Genomic DNA, 24,289 nt, shown 5'->3' on the forward strand with positions numbered 1-24,289 from the left:
GAGAAAGCAGAACAGCTGCAATAGATGTTTTGACAAGAGCTTTGAATGAAAAATAACAAAACCTCTGCAGGGAATTTCCTATTAATCTAATTTATTTGGGAGCACATTTTCACAATAATAATTAAATTATCTAATATTCGCTTACATTAAAAAGCGACCGTCTGTAACTGTTCATTACTAGAAAAAAAAAAAGAGAGGGGAAAGGCCAATATTTTAAACTAACATCACAGGAAAAAAACAGCAACTTACAAACATCAAAGGTATGCCATGATGTTTGACAGCTTCTTATGAAGTCAGCTGTTTCATCTCCTGGTGAAGGTGGCAACAGAAATTCCAACACCTCCTGTGCAGTGGTGCCTTTAAAGCTGTAACATGTTTATTTGTTAGACCCCTATTCATCTGGTTTTCAGGATGTTTGAGTAACACAAATATCCAATAATTAAAAGACTTGTGACATAGGAATCCATGTTTAGTACAGATAACAAAAACAACTACATTTTCCAATGGGAGATTATATTCAGGAAGCTCATCCATGCCTTCCAAGTCTTCCCTGTGTGGAGAATACCAGGTATAACCAACTGAGATACCATTGAGAGAAATGTGTTTTTATCGGTTTTATTTCTCCTAGAAATGTCAGCACAGCACATTATATTGCCTGTAATTTTAATAGATAAACGAGACAATGATTCCATTGTTTGTTTTTTTTCTCAAAATGGTAGAATACATTTTCTTAAAAAGGTCTGCAAACATATTTACAAAAGTGTGAAAGCAATAAATGCAGGCTTTTTTATATTTTTACTGAACTTCCAAAGACTGACTGATATCCTAATTTTATTGGAAATCTGGTCAAAGGATGATACAAGAAATTAAATACCACACTCAGTTTTGCTTTTTTGTAGGATACCGTGGAAAACAAATCAAACAGATAAATATTTTGAAAATAACAAACTTATATTCCATGAGGCAATAATGAAGAGATTCCAAAACCATTTCCTATATTTTCATTTCAGCTTTAAAACATCTCTTGATCTTTCTTAATGTTGCATTAAAATGTGGGACACCATCTTACTTTTGGAAAGCCAGCTGCTGTAATGTCATTATAAAGTAGCCACTAAAATATCATTCACAGTATCTGCATCACAGGAATGGACTTTTTTCCTCCAAACAGGAGTGACAAAATTTGTGGTGTTGCTTTCGTCTTTCACATTTTAAATACTATTGGCTGACAGAAATAAAGTGTAGTGTCATGCTTGGTTTACCTAAATCATTTATTTTGTAACTAATAAAAGTAAACAATTACCAGATACTGTATATAGAGAGATATATAGATATATGGCCACAAATAAACTATAGTAGAAAGTTATTTTGGTTTTGATAAAGTTAAGAAAAGCACATAAAATCATATTTCATTAATATCTTGTTTTATGGCCATCAATGTTTTTGTATTTTTTTGTTTTGTTTCATCAACATAGCAAAATACAATCTTCTTATTAAACAATAATTATCAGATGGCAAACAATTCTTTTTATTGGTTTACATTGGCAGGTCACAGTCTAAAAGCACAACCACATCAGGCAGAAATTGCACACAGACCGCTCTGGATTTTGAAGACTATTTTTTATGCTTCTACAAAAAGACCTTAATTTAAAACTGGGAACTGTAACAAGTACTAATTAAGCACATGGGTTTCTTTTTTATTTATTTAATTTTTTAAAAATAGGTAAATAAAATAACTGAAATTGCAGTACTTTATTTTCATTTCAGCTCAATTTTTAATGTCTGTGCTCCATGTTAGCAAACAAGCTCTGAACTACCCAGCAATCTTTTATAAAAGTTCAATCACCCAAATAAAACCCAGATGATTTTTTTTTCCCTATCATGGAATACTGCAGATTTATTTCAATTAGGCCTGTTCCTTGGCTTTTTTTTGGTGTCGATATTGCATTTTTAACTCATTCCTGAAATCTGGGGGAGTTTTACATGTGATATTATGACACCATACAGTCACAATGTCAGCATTTCTGTAAGAAAGGTTTGTAGGTGGGGCTGGCCAATAAATATGCAGTTGTATTAGTTGTAGAAGGCATTTTCATGTCTTCAAGAACCAGACTGGTCTTAAGATATTACTCTTTATTTGAGACAGTTACCATTACTTCATTAAAAAATGACAAAACAGCAATAAACATTTTAGCTCTTTAATGAGCAAAGATCAGGTCTCTTAACATTGGAATAATATTCGTTATCCAGATTATCTTTATTTCACTCAGTGACCAGTAATATGGCCAAGAAATACAAAGTAATTTTCCATCAAGTAGTATACAATTTTTGTGTGTAATAAGCTTTCATTCTTGAAAAAGAGTAACTGAAAAGAAATGTTTCTGTTACTGCAGTTAGTTTGTCAGAGAAAGTTCTTCGCATTATCTTACAAACTATCAAAATTGCTAGTAATTTGAAAAAATGTAAAAAAAAATCACATAACTTTAGTCTAATAGAAATATAGTACAGGTAAGAGAGAAAGTATTTATCAGGGATGTGCTCTTAAGTCCATCTCAATTATTTCTTTTATATAAATGTACATCTGATTACATATACAAACATTTTGAAAGGACCGTGGTATAGAATTACTGGAAAGCAACAGGGGAATGAAAAATTTCTTGTGATTTTAGAACATTCACTTCAAATCACACAAACATATGTAGTATTCAGATTTTTAAATTTCCAGTTGTTGGCTCTCTCCCCATTCTTACGTACCCTCTTTTTCTACACTCTTGCCATCTGGTCTAGAGAATTCATTGGAATGGAAAAGCTAATGTATAGCAAAAAGGGAATTAACATTATTTTAAAATATTATAAGTAAACTTTGTAACATGCAACATGAGTTGAAACAATAAACTGAAAGATGTAATCAGAGCTATAATATTGGGGCATTTTTATATGGCAAAATGTCGTTGCAATTAAATTTTTGGACACACTTTTCCTTATCAATTTGAACTAAATATATCATAACTAAACCACAGCAAATTATAAATCCTTCTTCAAAGGAGATTCCAATAAAGTTGTAGTTATTTTAAAGTTAGAAATTATTTAGGTGGAAAGGAATAAAAACGTTAATAATACACATTTTTTGTCTGGGATTCATATCAGTGAGGGTCCACCACTTTTTACTTAGGATGCCATAAATATCTTTAAGAACTGTTGCAATTCCTTTTCTTTCTGAAGCTACCATGAAATATTTTACTGTAATTACTTTTGCCCCTTTAAAAAAACTTCTTTAGGTTGTGCCAATTGATCGAGAAAGCTTCTATTAAAAACTCCAATGGGATGAGAAGAATTTTAATTACGGCTTAATCAGCAGCACAGCCACCAAGCATATAAATTATCATGCACATCGTGCTAAAAATATCCAGTTTCCTTTATTCCCACAACTTTTATACTGACAGCACTTATGTGATAATGTTGTACCTGCCAGGCTGTAAAACTTCTTTGACTGGCAGATTTCAGCATGAGCCCCTTTCTAAGGCCTTAACAGCATTGGTGCTTTGTGTACTTATTCAAATATGTAAATATGGTCTACACAAGAAAACAGGTCCAAATAAAAATTGGTGAAAATTATCTGACATTCCATTAGTGTGTCCCTTGTGCATATTTATAGGTTTTTAAAATTTTCAGTCATAGTTCTTTCCTGTTTGTGTTGCACATGCCTAATTCCATTATGTAACTTAAATCTTCAAAAAATTAATACTTGAATGTGAATGAAAAAGTATCATTCAGGACAACTGCTTCAAGCAATTGCAAACAGTTGGTCGTTTTGTTTTTTGTTTGTTTGTTTTTTTCTTTTGTTTTGTTTGTTTCGTAAGTTCATTTCATATATGTACAATTCATTTTTTCCAAAACCCCAAAAGTTCTTGATATGTATATTCACATAATATTCCTCCATATTTAAATAGTAAGAGTCTTGTAGGTTGAAAGCCAAGTAATCTTCAGTAATATCACCTACTGTAATCCATCAAAAAATAAAGTTTGTTTCGTCTTGTCTGGCTATACCCTGGTTGTTGAGTGTGAATGGGGGTGGGGATGAGGATGGGGCAGAGTGTTGTTCTGTCCTCCGGTGAATGTGTTGAATGTGTGTAGGGGTTGAATCCCTGGTATAGTGTTGGGGATCATTGTGATGGTGTTGGGTGTCATTAAGGGAATATCATCAGGAGACCTTCTCATAGCTAGCGTGTAGTCTGGGGGACAGGCGGTCCTAAGAACCACCTCATGTGGATGGATGGACTCACATTCATGATCCAAGTCAGTGTGCTTCATTTGGAGGGACATTATCTCCTCTTCTTGTGCATGGGTAAGATCATTGGTAGTAGTACGCTGTGGGCTACATCTCCTGTGGACGTCGTGTCTCCGCTTGTCCTTTTTGTAGTACAACGCTGCAAAGGCCAAAATGTTCAGGAACAGCAAAGATGCGCCAACCGCAATAGTAACGCTCAATTCTGTTGAATAGTCCCTTTGATCCACTGCAAATGGGCTTGGTTGTTGTTTGGGATCATCTTGTTTGGCTGTAGGAAAGGCTGAAGTAACTGAAACAGAATTTTTCCTTGTTGGTCTGAAAGTATTATCAGTCGATGGCACTTTAGTTGTGGTAGAGGTATACTGTGAAATGTCGTTAAGATTGTGCAGATGAGGTACCAGTTCCAACCAAAGGTTCACTTTATTGGCCCTATAGTGTTCTTTAACTCGTGGTTTTAATCCAATGTGAAGATAGAGTTGGTCTTTCTGAGAATATCTGGTCCATGCTACTTCTTCAAAACGATTTGGTTTTGTATGGATGAATTTTGTATCTTGCGGCACTGGTTGATTTGGGTCACTAAAAAAAAAGAGATATCTCCAATGTTACAAAGCATTTCAAACGGAATTATAAAATTAACATAATTAAGATTTTATGTTAATGTTTAAATCTGCCTTTGGACAGAGCAGAGTGCTATTCCCTAAAATTAGAGGCCTTAATAATCTTGATTAGAAACAGCATTATGCAAATGAACCCTTCTTTTACTCAGACTTCAGCGACTCTCCTAGTTCCCCAAAATGTTAGTGTCTCTCTCACGTTGAAATCTTGTGCTGCTGAGGGCAGATTGCCACCAGTGTGGTGATGTGGACAAATGATGAGAGACGAGTGTGAGAGGACATTAAGATTTGTTTTTGTTTTTTACCAGCATTTCCTTTCATATGCAGCATCTGTGGCCTTCCAGGGGGGAAAGATCATGGCAGAGCACAACTCAGTGCAACACAAAGTCAAAAATAACAATGGTCAAAGGTAACAAAGTGTTTTGAGCTTCCAGTGAAAGAAGAATTAATGAAAATGACAACACTTTCCAAATTTAAAGTCACATATTTTATGGTCAGAAACATCAATTTAAGACAAACTGTGCTCTTAAAATAAGATGTATTATATTTGATGCAATATTTGCGTAATTTATGTCTCATGGGATGAAAATATCAGTGTTGGGATAAAGTCAGTTACTAATGTAACTATAATTAACTATACACATATAAATGCTTAGTTATACACCTTTCTGGGATTTCTGTAGTTATAGTTGTGTGTTTTAAAAAATTTCTTCATGCAGAATGTCCGCAAAGATATTTTTCCCTCTTTTTGCCAGAATATGTAAGTGAGCTGAGGGACATTACAATAAACATAAATATCCAGCCCAATTCTTAACCTCTTATTCATCCTACATGAACAGAGACATTCCCAATGGACATAAACAATGGAAAGCACTGCATCATTCCACCCTGAGTTTGCACACAAGACCATTCATTATCTGGTACTCACCCAGTCTTCGCAAAGTTTGTCCAGTACGTCATCACCACTGCACTTAGCATGACGTCATTTTTGGAGAAATTGCAAGGAAATAATTCAGTAGGACCAATCATGGGGATTCCTAGTACGTAAGGAACCTCATCTCCATGGGCTGCATCTGCCCATGCAGGTACCTGATCTGTCTGGCAATGATGGTAGAAGGCATAGAAGTATGTAGGCGATCCAAAATTTGAGTGAAGATCTGCTGTGGCCACTGCTGGTGCAACCCACTGGTGATCAGTAAACAAAGCCAGCAGTGTTTTCCTTCTGGTCTCAGGATTGTGTCGATCTGCCCAGTCCGTGTACATGAATTTAATCGTTTCCCTCAATATATCTTTGCCTTCCGGGTATCCGTACAAGTTATCGACAAAGTTAGAAACTGCAAAGTCAAAATCACTAGCTGATATGCCATCTTCGCTATCCACGATGTTTTCAACAAATTTTAACCCTTCCCCTTGGTTAACTCCCAACATGATGTCGTAGTTGAGGAATTCTCCTTGTTCCATCAGTATCTGAGGATCATCTGGTATCACATCGCCATCAATGACCGGTCCGAAGGCTATATGGTATCTTGCTGGTTGAATGTCCTGGTCGACAAGTTCTCTATAAGGCTTCTTCTGTAGACATTCTACCAGTTCTACAGTGTCTGACATGTTGCAACCAACTTTTGTAGCCAACATCCTGGCATATTTTGCAGGCTGAAAACTAACTGCCCAGCTGGAGAGAGCTGTTCCACTTTGAGCTATTGCTCTTTGAAAAAGTCCTGTGGGGAGAAATATTTGAAAACTACTGAAGTGACCTTGAAACAGCCACAGACTTGAAAGATTCAAAGGAGTTCTTTGAAACAACAGAAAACTTCAATAGGAGAGATACCTGAATCTTAATAGTACTTAAAATATGCAAGATCTGACTGCTGTTGTACCTACAGGTAATGTGCACAAAATAAATGCAATATGTGCTGAAGCAAATGATTCTACCTCAATATAGTCCAGCTGAGGAACAGATTTTTGAAAGAAACTCAGGCAGAAAAAAAGAAGTGGCATTACCTTATGTAGGATAGCACTAACAGCTTGAAAGAAATCCCTAAAATTAAAGCAGTTTATAGGTTGGAGGAAAAGCCAACAAGTCTCTGAAATGGGTTGAAGTTGCATGCATACAGCAATGTGTTAAATAAATCTAATACACTTCTTTATGTTTTGTTTGGGATTAAACTTGGTTTGAGAGGTGCTTTTGAATTGTCTATAATTTCAAAAGCTTATATTCTGGAGTAACAGATGAGAGGGTACTAGGCAGCTATTAAATTTATGAGTGTCTAAGTCAAAATCCTTTCTTGTAAGGAGCTTTTTAAATGCAGGTTTATATTGATCACACTTACTTAAAAAGGGAAATGATATATTTTACACTATTTAGCTTTGTAATTCAGAGATTTAAACATATGTTCAGGTATTCTTTTAGGGGAGAGAGAATGATCCAGCACTGCAGATAAACTTGCAGTAAATCCCAAAGACTTCAGTGCAATTAATTTGAATTTATGCTGGTTTAACTGGCACTCTGGACCAGGAATTCTACCCACAGAAATAACAAAATATGTTGAAATTGATGTTTCCTTTTTTTCTTCTCCCTTCTGTGAGCATTTTTAAAACATATCATGGATGAGAGCCTCAGCCCCGATAGTCAATGAATCAATGCAATTTTTTTGCTATTGGATTTAATGCAATCAAAACTCCATCCTTATTGTGCACACTTCTTGTGCTCCCTTTGTGTTGGGGCTTGGACTTTTCCCACTCCATTTGGGGAGGGTAATTTGGTGTCTGAAAGAGATTATGAGTCTGAACCTTGTGCAAAATAACACTCAGAAACTTAGGTTATATTTAGGTAACTGTGACCTTTCTGGGTTTTTTGTTTGTTTGTGAGTTTGGTTGTTTTGGTTTGGTTTTTTGTTATTTATTTTCATTAAAGTTAATTTCAGTAGTACATATTTTGCACAAATTACTGGAAAATATTTTATACTGGACCCTGCCTCCTATAGTTCACTGTGGATAATAAAAAATGGCTGTAGCATTCTATGCTGATTTAAGATATGTGGGTCAGAATTCTGTGGGTCAGACTTATGCTGATAGACACCCGGAATCATTCCACTGACTCTGAGAGAGTTACTGATGACTGGAAGTGACATCTGGCACCACTCACTTAATTTTCCTAAGAATGCATCTTTGTTCCAATGCTTGACGAATAGCTGGATGCTCCCACTAAAGGAACTGGAGTGAAAGTGCTCAGCTTACTTCAGAAATGTATTCCAATAATGCACAAGATGGCTTTTACTTTGATAAGTAACATATTTCTGTTGATAGAAAACTTCCATAGCCTCTAAATCCAATCAGAGACATGCTTTCACAGCCTCTACTGCAGCATCAGACCCTGTGCACTCACAAGTTAGTTGGAATCTGTTGCTGGCAGGAAACATTTTACAAGCTTCTGAGGAATTTTAAAATCATTCTAGATTGTATTAGATCCAAATCCGAAAGTCTTAAAATAAGATAGGTGTAGAGACTGAAATATGTAAACTCCAGCCTCTCCTTAAATTTATGAGAAGTTATATCTGAGATATTATTTCCTTGCATGATATGAGTAAAAATAAGAATGAACTTGAGTTATAAAACAGCTAAAAATATATTTGCATGTTTATAAGGTCAGATATTGAGCTAGCATAAATCAGCTCAAAGTCAGTGGAATTACCACAGAGGATCCAGGCATTGTAATAAATGTAACAAAGTGATAAAGCTGAATTTTAAAAAATATGTATTTCATGATACTCCATAATGTGTGGGGGTTTTTTGCATCTTTTGTAAATCTATTTTTATTGCTTTATTAAATATGCCTGAACAAGGACAGAAAGTGTAAGCTAAGTGTAAGAAAATGCTGATATAAACACTATGGCTTGCTAAGTGCTACATAAACATCAAATGCTGGATTAAAAAGTGGTCAAGTCCTCTGGCCATAAAGCTTTCTGAGGAAGGGAAACTAAACATCCCTCCTTTTGCTGAAGAATGCTTAGAGAAATATTCCTCCACTCAAACCATGTTGGTGAAAAATGGACAATGTAATGAAAAATTATTTTCATTCTGTGACATAATTCCTGAAAGAAATTTGTACCTCACAGGATGGAGAACTACATTTTTATCTGATAATGTGTATGGTTATTATCTCTTATGGGCTTCAGACTGATGGAAAGAAGATTTAAATGCTCAATGGACCATAGCACTTTGTGACTCCTATTCAAAGCATCACCAAAGTAAATAATAATAATTTGCATATATCCATCTATATTTTCAGAGCACTTTCCAGAGATGGTTGCTGTTCTTTCTGCCCACTTGCAGGTAGGTGGCTACAAATAGCACCATCTTGAAATAGGCTGAAGTCCTCCTCTCAGCTGCCAAGGGAATCTTTCAAAGGGAAATGACAGGAGAAAAGAGAGCACCTGAATTTACAGATTATCAAAGAGACTGGTTGATAATCCTAGAATCATAGAATGGTTTGGGTTGGAGAGGACCTTAAAGATCTTCTTGTTCCAACTCCCTGCCCTGGGCAGGGACACCTTCCACCATCCCAGGTTGCTCCAAGTCCCGTCCAACCTGGCCTTGAACACTTCCCAGGGATGGGGCAGCCACAGCTTCTCTGTCCAGCCTGTGCCAGGGCCTCACCACCCTCACAGGGAAGAATTTTTTTCCTAATATCTGATCTAAATCTGCCCTCAGTCAGTGTGAAGCCATTCACCACTTGTCCTCTTGTAAAAAGTCCTTCTCCAGCTTTCAAATGTGAATGTGAAACAAAATAACATGAAATAAAAGGGGGTTTGGAAATGTTAAAATATCAGAAAATGCTTAAATACTTGAAATCATTTTTCTTATTTGAAAGTGACCAATTTTTTTTTTCATGGCAGGTCTAACCACCTCTAAAAGAAACATAACATACAGGGGACTAGGGTGCATTGTTCTGTTTAATCCAAATTTGAACAAAGCATGAGTTTGCTTTCTCATAAAAGAAATCCTCAAAAATTTACTTTTACTGAGCCTTCTTCAGGTCCCCTTCCAAATGCTCTGCTATGTTGGCAATTTGCTGCATCAGTTTCCCCAGACAAATTCTGCTCCTGTCAGAATTCTGGCCACATGTTGCCACATGACATGGTAACATTTGCTTATAAGAGGCAACACATGACTGTGCAGATACTGTAAATATGGGATTTCTCATTAATGCCATGTTATGTCAAGAAGATCAATATTATCAGAACGTAAGATTTAGGGGAGGATAAACCAGGTCTCCTCAATCCACCTGAAACTAAACCCTTGATAACAAAGTTGTTTTTGAGACTTCCGATAAAAGATGTGTGACCCTCATGTTACACTGTGATGAAGTAATGCTTACATTTTGTTCTTATAGGTCAGCTTATAAATATCTTCTATTTAAGTGCAGGTAGTTTTGGAACAAAAAAAGAAGAGATTATGTTAAAAATCAAATTGTGGAAATAGACTAAAATTCAGACCACAGTCTTATTTTCCACTTGACTTTTCTTGTAAAACATATATTTTTCTCTCATTTAAAATAGTGTAATGGCATGATCTAAAGAATCTGTCACTTCTATTGACCTCAGTGGGATCTGCACCATGACGTTGGGTAAATGCAGCTCTTTTAATGTCAGTGGAATTACGTTTTTATGACTGGCCAATTAGTCCCCCATGGAGATATAGCAATAGAAATTAGGGGAGGATTATATGCACAGGGCACAGTTTGATGTCCCTGGTAAAACTAAACAATACAGATAAAAATACGTGAAAACAGTGAGACAAAAGTAATGTGATCAATAAGCAAGAGCCATGCAAATGAGAGAAACTGTGTGAAAGTGTGGTGCAAAAATCATAGAAAAAAAATTTGGGTGCCTCAAACAGCATGTTTTTAATTTCCTGCTGTCTGCCTCGACTAGAGAGAAAAGGTGTTAGTTATGGAATAGGAAAAAACATATAGAAGAAAATCCATTTGCAACTTGGATGCTTTGACAATTTTGGATCATGCATGCAAAACATTCAACCATTCTTTTATTAGATGACAGCAAGTGAAGTTCATGCAGTTTCAGACAAAAGATTTCTGAACTAGGTACTTGTTTCCTTCACACAAAATAATAGTTTTAAGCATTGCAGCTGTTAGCCTGAAAAGAGAAACTGTGTCATTTTATTTTTCTTTAAATTCTGCTCCTCAGGAGAAACTAAACATGCCTTTCACAACTGTCTGAATAAAGATGACCTCATCTATCGTGAGCATGACTGACTGGTTTTCCAAAAAGGACACCCTCAGGTAGGAAAGAAAAGAGACAAAAACGATGCACCAAGAAAATGCCGTTCAAAAGTCTGCTATAAAGTGTTTCTACAAAGCTCCATAGGAAAAAGAAGAAAGTGACCCAAAATTTAAACATGCACAGAAGAGCTGAGGGAGAAGGAGGCTTGTACAGCCTATAAAAAGTTTTCTTAATATTGAGCTGAACTCAACAGTTCATAGGAACAAAGAGAATATACAGAACATCACATAGTACTAATGGTGGTGGCATGCAGACACCAAAATTGTCAAAATTTGCAACCTGCATAATACCTTTGGTTGAATTGCTCCAACGGTTACCTTCAGAATAATGGGATAAAGTCAACAGATTGACGCATGAACCTCCTGCACCAGATCCAAAAACAGTTATTCTTAGTGGGTCACCACCAAAGAACCCAATATTTTCACTAGTCCATCGCAAAGCTTGAATTAGATCAAGGAGGCCATAGTTTCCTTTTGCTGCTTGGTCCCCAGTGCTCAGAAATCCTGTGAATGGAAAAGAAAAAAGAAAGGGTTAGCAAGTGCTCTTCTGAGTAATCCTGTTTAAGTCTTCCAAGCAAGATTTCAAAAGTATATGCAGTTAAATATCACGGAACTACATAATTTTCCATATTACCTGGGAAAAATCTGCAATTTTACACTGTTTCTGAAGCTAAATTATTCTCTATTCACTCTTTTGGCCATGATATATTAATGCAGGGAAGATGAAGATCCCAGGCAAAATACTCATCTGAATCTTAACAGGTTACAACATATTAATCCCAAAGACTTTGTGTTGATTGTACGAAGGTTAAGAGTAAAGGTTAGCAAACAGATAAGATGCAGTTGTTTTGTATGGGATTTGGTCAACTCTGTGTTGCACTTCTGTACTTGGATGCAGCCATGAGCTTTGCACATGGCCTGAGACAATGATTACCCTTCCCTGTAGACTCTGTTTGGTCATATCTTGGCAACATGTTGTCTTTTACTTTTTTCTCCACCCAAAAATGCAGCTTCTGTCACAGGACAAGCCAGGTTGAACAATGAGAGCAGCTCTCAACTCCCCGAGCTCCATCCCATAGTCATTAACCTGAGTTAATTGAATCTACATTAAGTGGATAAAGACAATTTAAGTTGTTTCCATGACCCCTTAACAGCAAAAAGATAGGAGTTCAGGGATAATCTGGAGAGCACTACAATTGCTCACTTTTATTCCTAGTGGAGAAAAAGCTGTGGAACGTGTGAGGTGCAGGAACAAGTGTTTCACACTTTACTCCCAGCAGTACCCTCACATTTAGTATTGCTGTTACTCTTGTCATTAGAGCCTACTGACTCCAAAAGGGATACAGTAAAAACTTTGAAGAAAGTCTCTGTTGATAAAAGACATTGCTTTTGGATCCCATTTGTTGACATTTCCAATTTTCTCAGTTTAATAAACAAATGTTTAAATAATACCAGCATTATGAAGTAGTCCATACCTTCATTTGCATATCAAACTGATTTAATGCTCCCTAAATCGTGTAACTGTTTTTCAGTACATGCTTTGTAGAGAAATGCAACCATTACAACAATTATTTCCACATTAATTAGATATCAGTGAGTCTTCTAATCTCGTCAAAGTTCTACTGATTTAACTCTCTTGAGTGCAGACAGCCTACTCAAAAGAAGTTTACAGTAGTTTTGCAGACAAATAGCTCTCAAAGGAGTCCTACTGTTTCATTATGACAATAAAAGCAGCTTTTGAGACATTTCTAACAAGACACGTGTGCATGTACATCTATAAAGCAAGGATTTAAGAAGAATACAGATAGGTGCATGTGTATACCTGTATTCATGGATATAATGAACATGTCATTTGTTACTTTATTACTCTGATTTGACTTCAAAGTTTGCATTTGCTATTCTGTCCTATGTGTAGACATTTATACTAACAACCCTTCTCTGCTGTAAGCTGAACTGAAAGCTAATTGGCCTCGCTGCCTCAGTAGTTGAGCTCTGCTCCATTTAGGGCAAGAAGCTTTTCTTGTGTAGGTCAATCCTGATTTTTGCTATCATGGAGAGGGAACAGTAAAGTGGCATAGGGTGCCAGGCCAGCAATTCTCCCGCTTCCAGATCTAATGTACCAAGTCTAATGGACGTACTTCATTCACTGTAGCCATAGTAAATTGTTACTCTGTACTAGACTTTAAAATAACCACTATTCTGCAACTAAAACCTGCTATATTTACTACCTAACTGCATATAAAGCAAAGTAGCATTGCTACCACAGAAGAAAATACCACCTTGATATTCAGGGAAAGTCCAGAAGTAATAATTATAATTAATTAATTCATTCTTATTTTACTATTACAGCTCAGCACAGAATTGAGTTTATTATGATGTCATTTTACTCTGCTTCACTCTTTATTTTCCTCTGTGGCCAGAGGGTTGGTGTGAATGCCTCTGTGAAAGCGTGGTCCCCATACAATCCTTCCAAAAGTATTCATTCTTCTCTTCATGCTCCAGTAAAATGTTGTCCCCCATGAATAGTTTTTAAGGACACAGAGAGATGATGCCTTTGAACATGTTAGCAAATCTAGTGAGAGCTCCCTAACCAGTGCCACTGCCTTTGTCAGCCTGCTTGGAATTGAGGAATGGTACCAGGGACTGTAAGAAAATTAAAATGTAGGAATTTATGGGAACTACAGAATCCTGTGCCTACACATGCTGGGAGAGTCTTCCCCTTTCTTTGCACAAGTATAGGACTGTGGAAAATCAGTGACAAATCAGTTTATCATATTCAGCACATAAGTGACTGCACTGATTTAAGGGATTACAGGAATGATTGGCACTAGTGGTCCTTGAAACATAGGCGGCAATGAGATGAGAGTGGTTACAGCAGTTACCAAAATTGTGACACAAACATGTCCCTCTTTGTTTTTTTCCATTTCCCTGGCTTGCAGATTCCCTCAGCCTGGTCAGGATCTGCTCTCATCACAGCTGCAGCATTGGTTCAAAGAGATCCTGTAGATTTCTCAAAATGATTCCAAGGCATTTATTAGGAAAACATGTGGTGGGTTATAGATTAGATACAGTAATTGCCCTGAAGGAACACAAAAGCAAACATTCAGACTTTCTGAAAAAGTTGTTTTCTTTACTCTCTATAATATGCAGCAAAGTGGAAATCAAGTAAGTCTTTGCCTGGAAAAGCAACAGATTAAAATTAGAGGTAAAGCCTTAGAGCGATCCCCTGGTGTTAAATGAGTTCACATCAAGCCCCGAAGCTGGATGGGCAAATGTGAAATCCTTGGAAAACTATAAATATACTACTTTTAAAGAATCTTTGTGAAAAGTCTTGTTGCTAAAAGTAGACATCAGGAACCGTGCATTCAGTTCAGGGAATGTGCCAGGAGGGGGAGCTTTCAGTTTAGTTAAAAAAAAAAAAAAGGCAGTATTAGTAATATTCTTCTCATTCATCTATATTAAACAAATTATGACTTGTGTCCAGAGCAACAGCTCTGATGCAAAAGAAATATCTCACGCCTCCTCAGCAAGAACCACATTGGCTGACTTCCATATCTGCACAAGATGGATGATGATTGATGTTGACTTTCATGACATGAAACATTTCTATCTCATTTTTCAGAACCATAAGAAGCCTGTTAATATCACCACCTGTTCATGCCTTTTTTCCCCGTATGCAGTGGTATCAGCATGGCTTAGGAGAATTCAGAATGTCATGAAATCAGACATAGGACTGATAAAACAGATGAGGTTTTTCTTTCCAGTTTGTGGAGGTGGGTTTTTTTTAGCTCGTGAGGAGTGCCTCAATACACATAAACTCATCGAGCTAAACACCTGTAGAGAAATGCTTTAACACACAGCATTGTATCCAACCTGTCAGTCTGTGGGTACAGGTACTTATCCCTATTTATCACTTAGATAAAATGGAGATTGGAACAACATGCTTTGTCTTTATCCCAAGAGGAGCTTTCAGGATGTAATTAATATAGACACCATGCATTTCCATGCATTCCTATAACACAATCATCACACTATCTAGTTATTAAGCTCCCAATTTTGAGTCACAGAGGGGAACCTGCTCTCACTGAAAAGGGCTTGTGTGTCTGAAAGCTCCTCTGTTTTTAAACTGCATCAGCTAGTCTATTAAAATATATTATCTCTTTCTGCAAATACTGTCTTATTATTATCCTTGGATTGTCATCTCACCAAGAACACTGCTATCATTTTCTGCCACCTTTTGGCCTTGTAAAAAAAGGGAAGTAAATTATTCCTTATTTTAGTTATTCCAGGAAGACAGTCTCAAAAAAACTTAGTTTTGCATTATTCTCTAAAAAGGTCAGATTGAGCTAATTTTGTTCCATAATTAAGTCCTTCTACTGGAAATATTCCAATCGTCAGCTGAACAATTGCTATTTTATATTCTGAATGGAGAGGTTATCTCTTCTTTTATCTCCTCCAGAGGACCAGACTTTAATAGAATTATGGAAGTGAGGATGTGGTCTTTTGTGAGTTTAAGAAAGAGATTTATTAAGCCCATTTGGACCATTTCTCTGTTACATGTCTGTTAGACAAATATGCAGAGAGTGCCACAACCAGGTCCTGTATTTTTTATTAAGATAAACTTTAATGCTTTATAGGCTTATCTGTCTGGGTAATGATTTCTGCTTGCCATTCAGATAAATCTTTTTCTAATAAGATTCCAGCATTTTTGAAGAGTAAATAAAATAATGGACTTGGGAAACTTAAAATATTTAGTTGAAAACCTTACCAGTTTGAATTACTTTAAGCTCTGGCCTAATTTGAACATTCAAATTAATGCAGAAGGGATAGGCCAAGACAGAATTTTTCCTAATGTAAGGGGCAGAACATCTTGTTGGCCAAAAAAAATATCTGCCTGTGAGAAGATGCACAGCAACAAATGCTACTTTAAAAATAAGAGTGTATAAAGACTGGTCTGACATGCTTAAATGGGTTTTTCGAAGTGCTATGTCTCTGAAAGCAGTAACACTTAAGATTTTAGTATTATCCACCTGCTTAGGCATGTATTATAATAACGGGGTTTCCAGTTACAATTCCCTGTGCGATCAAATGCCATCTTTTATTTTGTTAAAAGGAAATGTTAAATTGTGCAGGTATAAATGCACCAATGCATACTGGAAGAATACAGGGCATATTTTGAGGGAAGAATTTATATTCCCTCTGGATCACAAGTTCCTTGCTTTGGACTTCAGTTCGACATCGTCTATTGCTATTGAATGGTAATTGCCTTGTACAGAAATTTTCTGCTGCCCTTTAAACTATACCTACTCAGATAGGAATGTGAGCAAGATAAGCAAGTTTTAAGAGAGATGGTTAAACTTAAAGAGCACATTTGTTTTCATCTTAGCCATCTCTGTAGAATTCACATCAGCTAACTAACCTGAAGGAATTGTATGAGCAGCACTGCGAACATTAATGTATATGTGATATTCATGAAGCAGAGGATCCTACTCCTCGCTTTGCTGACCAGCACTTCCTAATATTAACAGCATATTTTAGTCATGGATAAGGGGTAAGTTGACTAAAAGGGCTAGGAACTCCCATAAGAAAGATGTAGGAGAATATGAACTATTCAGTGCATGAAAAATATTCCTCTGTAGACATCTGCAATGTACCTCTGCTTGAGAATCAGATAAGCAAATATTCTGAAAATGCTGCTCAAGCAGGAGTTTCATATGAAATTCATTTAATATACAGAAAAGTGATTGCAACATTAGCAAAGTTCTTGTCTGTTTCTGTAGCTCTCTGGTACGTACATATTAGTAATAAGATTAATGATTTCAGAAGTGCAAGATTTTACCTTAATTCCATGAGATATGCATAGTATCATGCTACATCATTATGCACTCTTTCCTGGATGTTTGAGATCATAGCATCACAGAATCATAGAATCATTTAGGTTGGAAAAGACCTTTCAGACCGTTAACCCAAGCCCACCACTAAACCATGTCCCCAAGTGCCACCTTTTAAATCCCTCCAGGGATGGTGACTTCCCTGGCCAGTGCTGCTGCCTCAGCAGACAGCCTTTAGAAATTCCCAATTATTTCATCAAAGTAAACAATTTACAGAATTGAACCACTAAATACACAAACTTGTCACTGTATCCTTTGGCATTTTGAAAGTATGCATGGAAAAAAGTGTGTGATCATGTATAAACTCCGATGTGCTTTTTCAGCATTGGTCTTCTACTGTTGGAATTTTTAACACTTGCAGGGTACTAAATCCTTTGAATTAATATTACTGAAGTGGCTGGAGCCTACCAAAGGACTGGTCTTTCCTGTGGCTCTTTGAAACAACAGAAGTCTTCACTTCCTTGCCTTTTACCTAATTTCTTCTCCTGTGAGAGACTAAACCAACTGAACTCTGCAAGGTACAGAAGTCCCTTACAGCTGTTTCAGTCTGGCATCTGTCACCTGCCAGCACTAAAGCATTACAGCAAATTTCCAGTGTAGAGGCAGACTGCAAAAAAGTGGAATGTCCCACACCAGAGCACTTCATTCCGCTGCCAGAGATATTTTGGCGTGACTTCACTGGGTGTGATGCAGCCCAAAGCAGGCTAACCCTCAGGCTCTCTCCAAAACACAGGTTCTCTTTCATGGGCTTTGATATATCAAAGTCCTTTAAATGACAAAAACAGATCTGGATGAAGCTAGATTTTTTTACTATCCTGGAAAGATAATCTTCAGCTATTACAGAAGGAAAGAAATTTCTCAAATTTACTGTGATATTCTTGGCAAGTTGGGGCTGTTCAGCCTAGAAAAGAGAAGGTTGCATGGAGACCTCATAGAATCTGAAGGGGACCTATAGGGAAGCCAGGGAGGGACTCTTCATCAGGAGCTGTAGTGATAGGACAAGGAGTAATGAGTTCAAACTAGAAGAGGGGAAATTTAGACTAGATATCTGAAGAAATTATTTTCTGTGAGGGTGGTGAGGCCCTGGCACAGGTTGCCCAGAGAAGCTGAGGATGCCCCATTCCTGGAAGTGTTCAAGGCCAGGTTGGATGGGACTTGGAGCAACCTGATCTGATCTAGTGGAAGGTGTCCCTGCTCATGGCAGGGGGTTGGATTAGATGATCTTTAAGGTCTCTCCCAACACAAACCATTCTATGATTCTATAATTCTGAGTATGCCGCAGATGCTGAAACAGTCTGAGATTATAATTTCCAGCATTTTTTGAAGGTTGGGAGAAGAGAGTGACTCTCTTTGCCTTTAAAGCTTCATTAAAGAGATGATAAAAGTCTGAGAGTGCTTTGAAAATCTAGATCTGCCTCTTCTTCACATGGTCAGTGGTTATTTCCCACCGTGCTTTTTCTGTCACATTGGGACAGTTGTGGGCAGGCTCTCAAAGTTTGGGTATTTTCTCTATGCAACATAATGATGTGCCAGTCCTGTCCTTGTGACAATCCCATGCCTGCACACAGGGTTGTGGTGTGGGACAGGCTTCAACATTGGGAGCATGGATAAAAGGGGCTCCAGCTGCCCTCTGCTTGCCAGCCCCTTGCTCTAAGTACAACACAGCCAGTCCCAGATCATCACCAGGGAGATCAGCTCTATAGTAACTTATTATAGATGATCTTTACTGAAGTCAAATGAAAGTCTGATAACAATCTCAGAGATACTTTGAGAGCTCTATAAGCAATAGGGTTAGTCCACTAGACATGATCTTTAATACTGATTTCTTGATACGCTGTAAAAGGAAAAAAAGAAAAGGAGGGGCAAGTCGAGTTTCAGAAATACAACTGCAGATACTAATCCTACAAGATTTTAAGTGATATGTGCTGACACATTTCAGAAAGTAGAAGTGAGCCTTAAGGACTGATGAATGACATTATGGCATGGGTGGACACAAGAGGCAGCTGGAGTACCTTTGATTTGAATGTCTCCTCTTCTTCTTTAAAAAAATGCAGGAAAAAAAGATGGAGTTTGTTATAGAAAATAGCAGATATCTATGAATATTCTCATCTTTTAGAAAACAAGCAATTCTACTGCCAGCAGAGAACATCTGCTTAAATGCCTTCCACAAGGTAAAAATCACAGTTGTTAGTACATGGCTGAGTCATGCTCTAGGGCAGCTCAAGTTTTAGTTTAAAGTGTTTTTAAGTTGCATACAAAGTTTTCATAGAAAATGAACATTTTATTACTAAGTAATACACTAGCAATTCTCTTGTGAACCACCATCTGAGAACCTGAACAAAAATATAAATAAAATTGTTTCTAAAAGACAGCAAGGGCAAAACAAAATCTTACAGGATAATGTGTGGAATAATAAAAATCAATCACAGTCTGATCCTTTCAAAATACTCAGCCAAAGCCGAAATAATAAGGAAAGACTGCAGGAGAGAACAGAAAAGTCCACAGCCAAATCCAACACTTGACTCTCCCACTTGGCAGAAGAAAGCGATGTCCCAAGGGAGAGATTTTTGTCTTCACTAGGATTGAGTGCACAGCTGTTCCAGTGCTACTTCCTTCAAGTAGAGCAATATGCAAAATCCAGCAGCCCACAGCACATTACACCAAATATCTGTCCCTTACTATGGTCTCTCAGCATCCCCATTTTCAGTAGCAAGCTCAGAAAACAGGCATTAAGATATGCTGCCCTTTCTTGCAATATCCCATAACTTTTGACTTTACAACCAAAGGCAGCAGCTACAAACTTGGAAAAGATGTTATAGCAAGGAGTTAATGAATACCAATGCTCTTAATGTGCAAGGTTTTAAAGATCAAAACTGACCCTATAAAGTTCTGCTTTCCCTTTTCATTCAAAATTTTGGCAAAATAATTATCTGAAGATAGCCCAGGTGGGACTTGAAGGTCTTCCTACCCAATATATTGTGAGAAATATTTGCTATATAATAAGCTGTGTAATATGTGCAGCTACTTAGAACTACATGGAGTTCAGATTCAGCTTTCAAAAGCATCTTTTAATTGCCAGAGAACACTTTTTCTAACTCAGGCCTGGAAATTCTCTTTGATTTATAATGGTCACTCTGGCTGCACATTAGTGCATGTTTTCAGTAATACCACACAGTTTTTCAGAATTTTGACTATATATGTAAATGAGAGAAAGGATGGGCTTGATTTCACTAGAAGGGAAAATTCATACTTTAGAAATAAAAAAAATTCTAATTAAGAGTTCCATTGAGAGGGACAGCACCATAATTTTTGATACTTCTTTTCAGTGTTGAGATCTGCAATGAGGGTCCAGTCAATGCTAATATATATTCTATGAGCTGATGAAAGGAAGTTAGAAATCTTCATGTAAAACTGCATATGCAAATCACTGGTTGGAAGCCTGGCGGCTATTTGGAAGTGCAATCTTTCAATCAGAACACAGAAATTATGGTGCTAATTTACTGTGAACTCAAATCTCCTTATTTGAAAATAAATAGAAAGATTAACCATTGGACCAATTTACAAAGAACTCCATTCAGTATGTCATCACTTGCATTCTCAAATCAGTATTGGAGGCCTTCTGAATATGTCACTGTTCAGACAAGATTGAATTCAGGAAAGTTTTATGAGCAGTAGAGTACAGGTAGAGGTCAGACCAGATCATCACAAAATGCTGTCTTGCTTTTGAATGCATGAGTTAAACAACGCATGAGACTTAAATAATCCAGATCTGACTTCTGTAGTCTGCTCAGTGCTGACAGACCCTTTAAATGCACTGGGAATTTAAATAAGTTTTGAGAAAGCCTGAGAAATGAACCTTCTCTGTCCTCCTTCTTTCTCTCTTCCTCTGCCTTTTCTATCCCCTTCTCTTTTTGCAGAGCTTAATCTTATTTAATCAGCATCAACATTATTCTTGGAGTTCTGTTATTCATGTGGATTTATATCTGTGTCCACTGTGCTCTTTGAAATGCTCTTGGGGCACACCATCAATTTATCACTTGACAAATCCTCAGGAATACCTGGCAGTATTTTTACCCCAGTGATAACAACCTGCCACGCTCTCTCCAGATGCTCTGTGGCTGAATAATTCCTTGACCTACCTGTGGCATCACATCCACACCTGCTTCCCTGCTGCAATACACTGTGCTGCTCTACTGCAGGGACCAGCAGGATGACATTCTGCTCTGTCCCTTCAACCTAGAGGCATATTTGTCTTACTGAACTCACTGCATGTGTGGCTATCTTAGAGCCTGCAGATCAGAACAACTTCTTATAAGAAAAAGTAAGTAGAAAAAGCAGCAACCCAGTTTCAGTCTGACTGGTGAAGTGAGGCACGTTGCAGCACAGTGTAACACCATTGTAATTATAGCACATCAAGGTGTATATCACAGCAGCTGCCTTTTGTGTTTGTGATGGCAGAGATGCTGAATATATTCTTACTCAGAGAAAAAGTCATGTCCAACAGTGAGAAAGCTAAGAAATACAGTAAGTTTTCCATTTATACCTGTTGACCTCTCAAAGTCTGTGGGCCAAAAATCACTCAGAGGAGCAAACCAATTAAAAGCAAACACAAACATACTTTATGACCATCTGAGCCACGAAGGAAAACTTGGGGAGCTCTGTAACAAAAATATGTTGCAAACAACTATTTTAATCCACAGGCTTGTGCTAGTGAGATTCTTATGCTGCTTTCATTGCTATTAGCTGAACACCAGAAACATTTGTCAGAGCATATATGCCCAGATAGAGGCATCAAATCTAATTTTCTGGTAAATATATATCAGTTCTGGTAAAATGTGAAGTAACTAAGAATTAACTGCATCACCATATGCCTGTTCATTTTTTACATGGCATCCTGCCTCTCCTAGTACCACTTTTGCTTTCTGCTGTGTCTGAATTTCCTGTTCCATATAGCAAGGTGCTTTATTTCTTCACTATGATTTTACTCTGCTGCAACACACATTTTGTGTCTTATAGGCAGGAAGCTGAAGAAAAGTCAAGGATGGGATGAGGGTAGCTGTTATAGAGATGGTAACTGCCATTTACCCCAAAAATGATTGCTATTAATCTATTCCTCCCCAGCAGAATCCTGAGGGATTTGGCTACTGCTGATGGTACAGCTGTTAAGCAAAACAGAAGGACATAAAAGACATATATTAATTTATAAATCATACACACAACTCCTGCCTATCTCTTTGGAGTGGTCTTATAGAATACCTGGTCATATACATATCCTCTAACTTTTCTAGCAATAGTTTAAATAAACACAAGGTGTCAAAGAATCATCCACAGTCCAAGGAAAAGGAAGGAAAAAAGACTCAAATCCACACAAAGTTAATTGAGGCTAGAATTACTGAAGCTCCATCTCTTGCAGTTTCACATTGGTGCAGTTCAATTAAGGCATAATAGGAGTGAAAAGTAATTTAAACTTATAGATTAGATGTCGTCTGTGAAAAATCGCCGATTAACTCACAGTGGGCTTCTGGAGCACCGGAACAAACGTCGTGGTACTCTGAGCTTCACTTTTCAGCTGGCACCTTGATCCACAAAAGCAAAGCTGCAATGCCTTTATTTACAGGTACTGTGAACAAATACTTTACACATGTGGGCACGCACAGGCTCACACTATCAGCACGTTGATCCTCAGGCATCACTACATAGAGTTTCATTCATCAAAAAAGTACCATCACAAAAACACCTGTACCGTTTGCCATGACAATCTAAAGTCTTTAGTTGGTCACTGAAAGGCAACTTTTTTTACTCTTGTATTATAATAAAACTTGTTTTATTATAGTTAGAGAATTCTTTGAAAGGTTGCCTATTGCAACCTCAACTAAATGCAGAGCTCTAGTTTTCTGTTGGGTGTTGCATCCTGTCATCCTACTCCGTAATGAGTATTATATGCATTACCACTACATCATCTGAAAATGATGGACCAGGCTCATTGCTCTTTTAAATCTAACTAATTCTAGTCATGTCAAGAAAATCTGACAGTTCATACCAAGCAAGGACGTAATTCCAGGCCATTAATCTTTTGAGATATGTAAAAGCATCACATTATTAAGTGCATTCATAGATACAGCATCAACCATACAGCGTCAACAAAGTGTCTAAACTAAGTAATATTTCATGGGTAGCATAAAATAATTGATATTTCATATAATTATGTCAGATGACTGAAAGCTGAAGTAAGAGTCTGGGAATCTTTGGCAAGAGAAATGTGTGTACATATGCCATCCAGCTTCCAATAACTGAGATTGTTCTACATTTAAAGATTTCTGCAACAAATAGAGTGAAAGAAAACCAGAGTCCAGCTGAGGTAAATACACTGTTACAGATGCTAACTTTGCATTTACTGCCCCTATATTCAGTCCACAGCAGGAAGCCAGGTAATCAATATTGCATAGTTGGAGAGTATCACAACAGCCTCATCTAGTTTCACCTTTTTGCCCTCAGAACACAGAAATCTGTTAAGTACCAAAGTGGGGAGGGAAAAAACCAGCAAAATCTAAGTTACTTCAGGTTTCTGTCAAATATTTTAAAATTTAAATTTTATTTTATTTTTTGAAAGCCATTCTGTAATTATAATGTAGTGCTTCGATATAATACAATTACACGGTCTTTGAGTATGAGGATTCTTTTATCAGGAGGGTAATATTCTTCAGTTACTCATGTTTGGGTTAAATTAGATGTCTTTCAACTTACAACACCCACTTACAGCCAAACTGAGAGAAGGAACACCAGTCAGAGGTCACAGGGAACACACTTTCAGCCCTGAGGAAGAAATGAATTTATACAAAATCGTCACGTCTAACAAAACAGTGCTCAGAAGAGGACAAGAATGTCAAGCACTTCTATAAAGCAGCTAAGAAACATTGGCAAGGAGTGGCTTGCTGAGAGACATCACTTTGCTATTTTGCTGCTACAATTCTTATAGCTTACTCCAAAGGGAACTAATATGCACAGGATTCACACGATAAGTAAAACGGTGCTAATTTGTTTTTAATACTTAAGCAAATACTACAGGTTCTAAAGGCACTTTCTTAGCCTCAGATGAGTTGGAAAATCTAATCTGTGCTAATTTTCCCAAAAACAGATGGTACATGAATTAAATTGTGTAGACCCTTTTAAGCTTCCATTCTCACTAGGTCCCTTTTGG

The 24,289-nt window shown here is 37.1% G+C and overlaps 1 protein-coding gene across 7 annotated transcripts in view; it reads right to left on the reverse strand.

Moving 5' to 3' along the window:
- Positions 1 to 656: 656 nt before the first annotated feature.
- Positions 657 to 24,289, reverse strand: part of NLGN1 (neuroligin 1) — a 386,277-nt gene continuing 362,644 nt past the window's right edge. For 4 of the 7 annotated variants that reach the window (XM_027685596.1, XM_027685600.1, XM_027685598.1 and 1 more), the window contains 3 exons: positions 11,492 to 11,704; positions 5,828 to 6,617; positions 657 to 4,861 (listed from right to left, as the gene is read on the reverse strand). In XM_027685596.1, coding sequence (XP_027541397.1) covers positions 4,039 to 4,861; positions 5,828 to 6,617; positions 11,492 to 11,704 — 1,826 coding nt within the window. In that variant the 3' untranslated portion in view covers positions 657 to 4,038. The remainder of the gene's footprint in view (positions 4,862 to 5,827; positions 6,618 to 11,491; positions 11,705 to 24,289) is intronic. The other 3 variants (XM_027685601.1, XM_027685599.1, XM_027685597.1) reach the window with 1 other exon arrangement.

The sequence above is a fragment of the Neopelma chrysocephalum genome, unplaced genomic scaffold (assembly GCF_003984885.1).
Source record: "Neopelma chrysocephalum unplaced genomic scaffold, ASM398488v2 Primary Assembly neopelma1_69, whole genome shotgun sequence".
Classification (NCBI taxonomy): domain Eukaryota; kingdom Metazoa; phylum Chordata; class Aves; order Passeriformes; family Pipridae; genus Neopelma; species Neopelma chrysocephalum.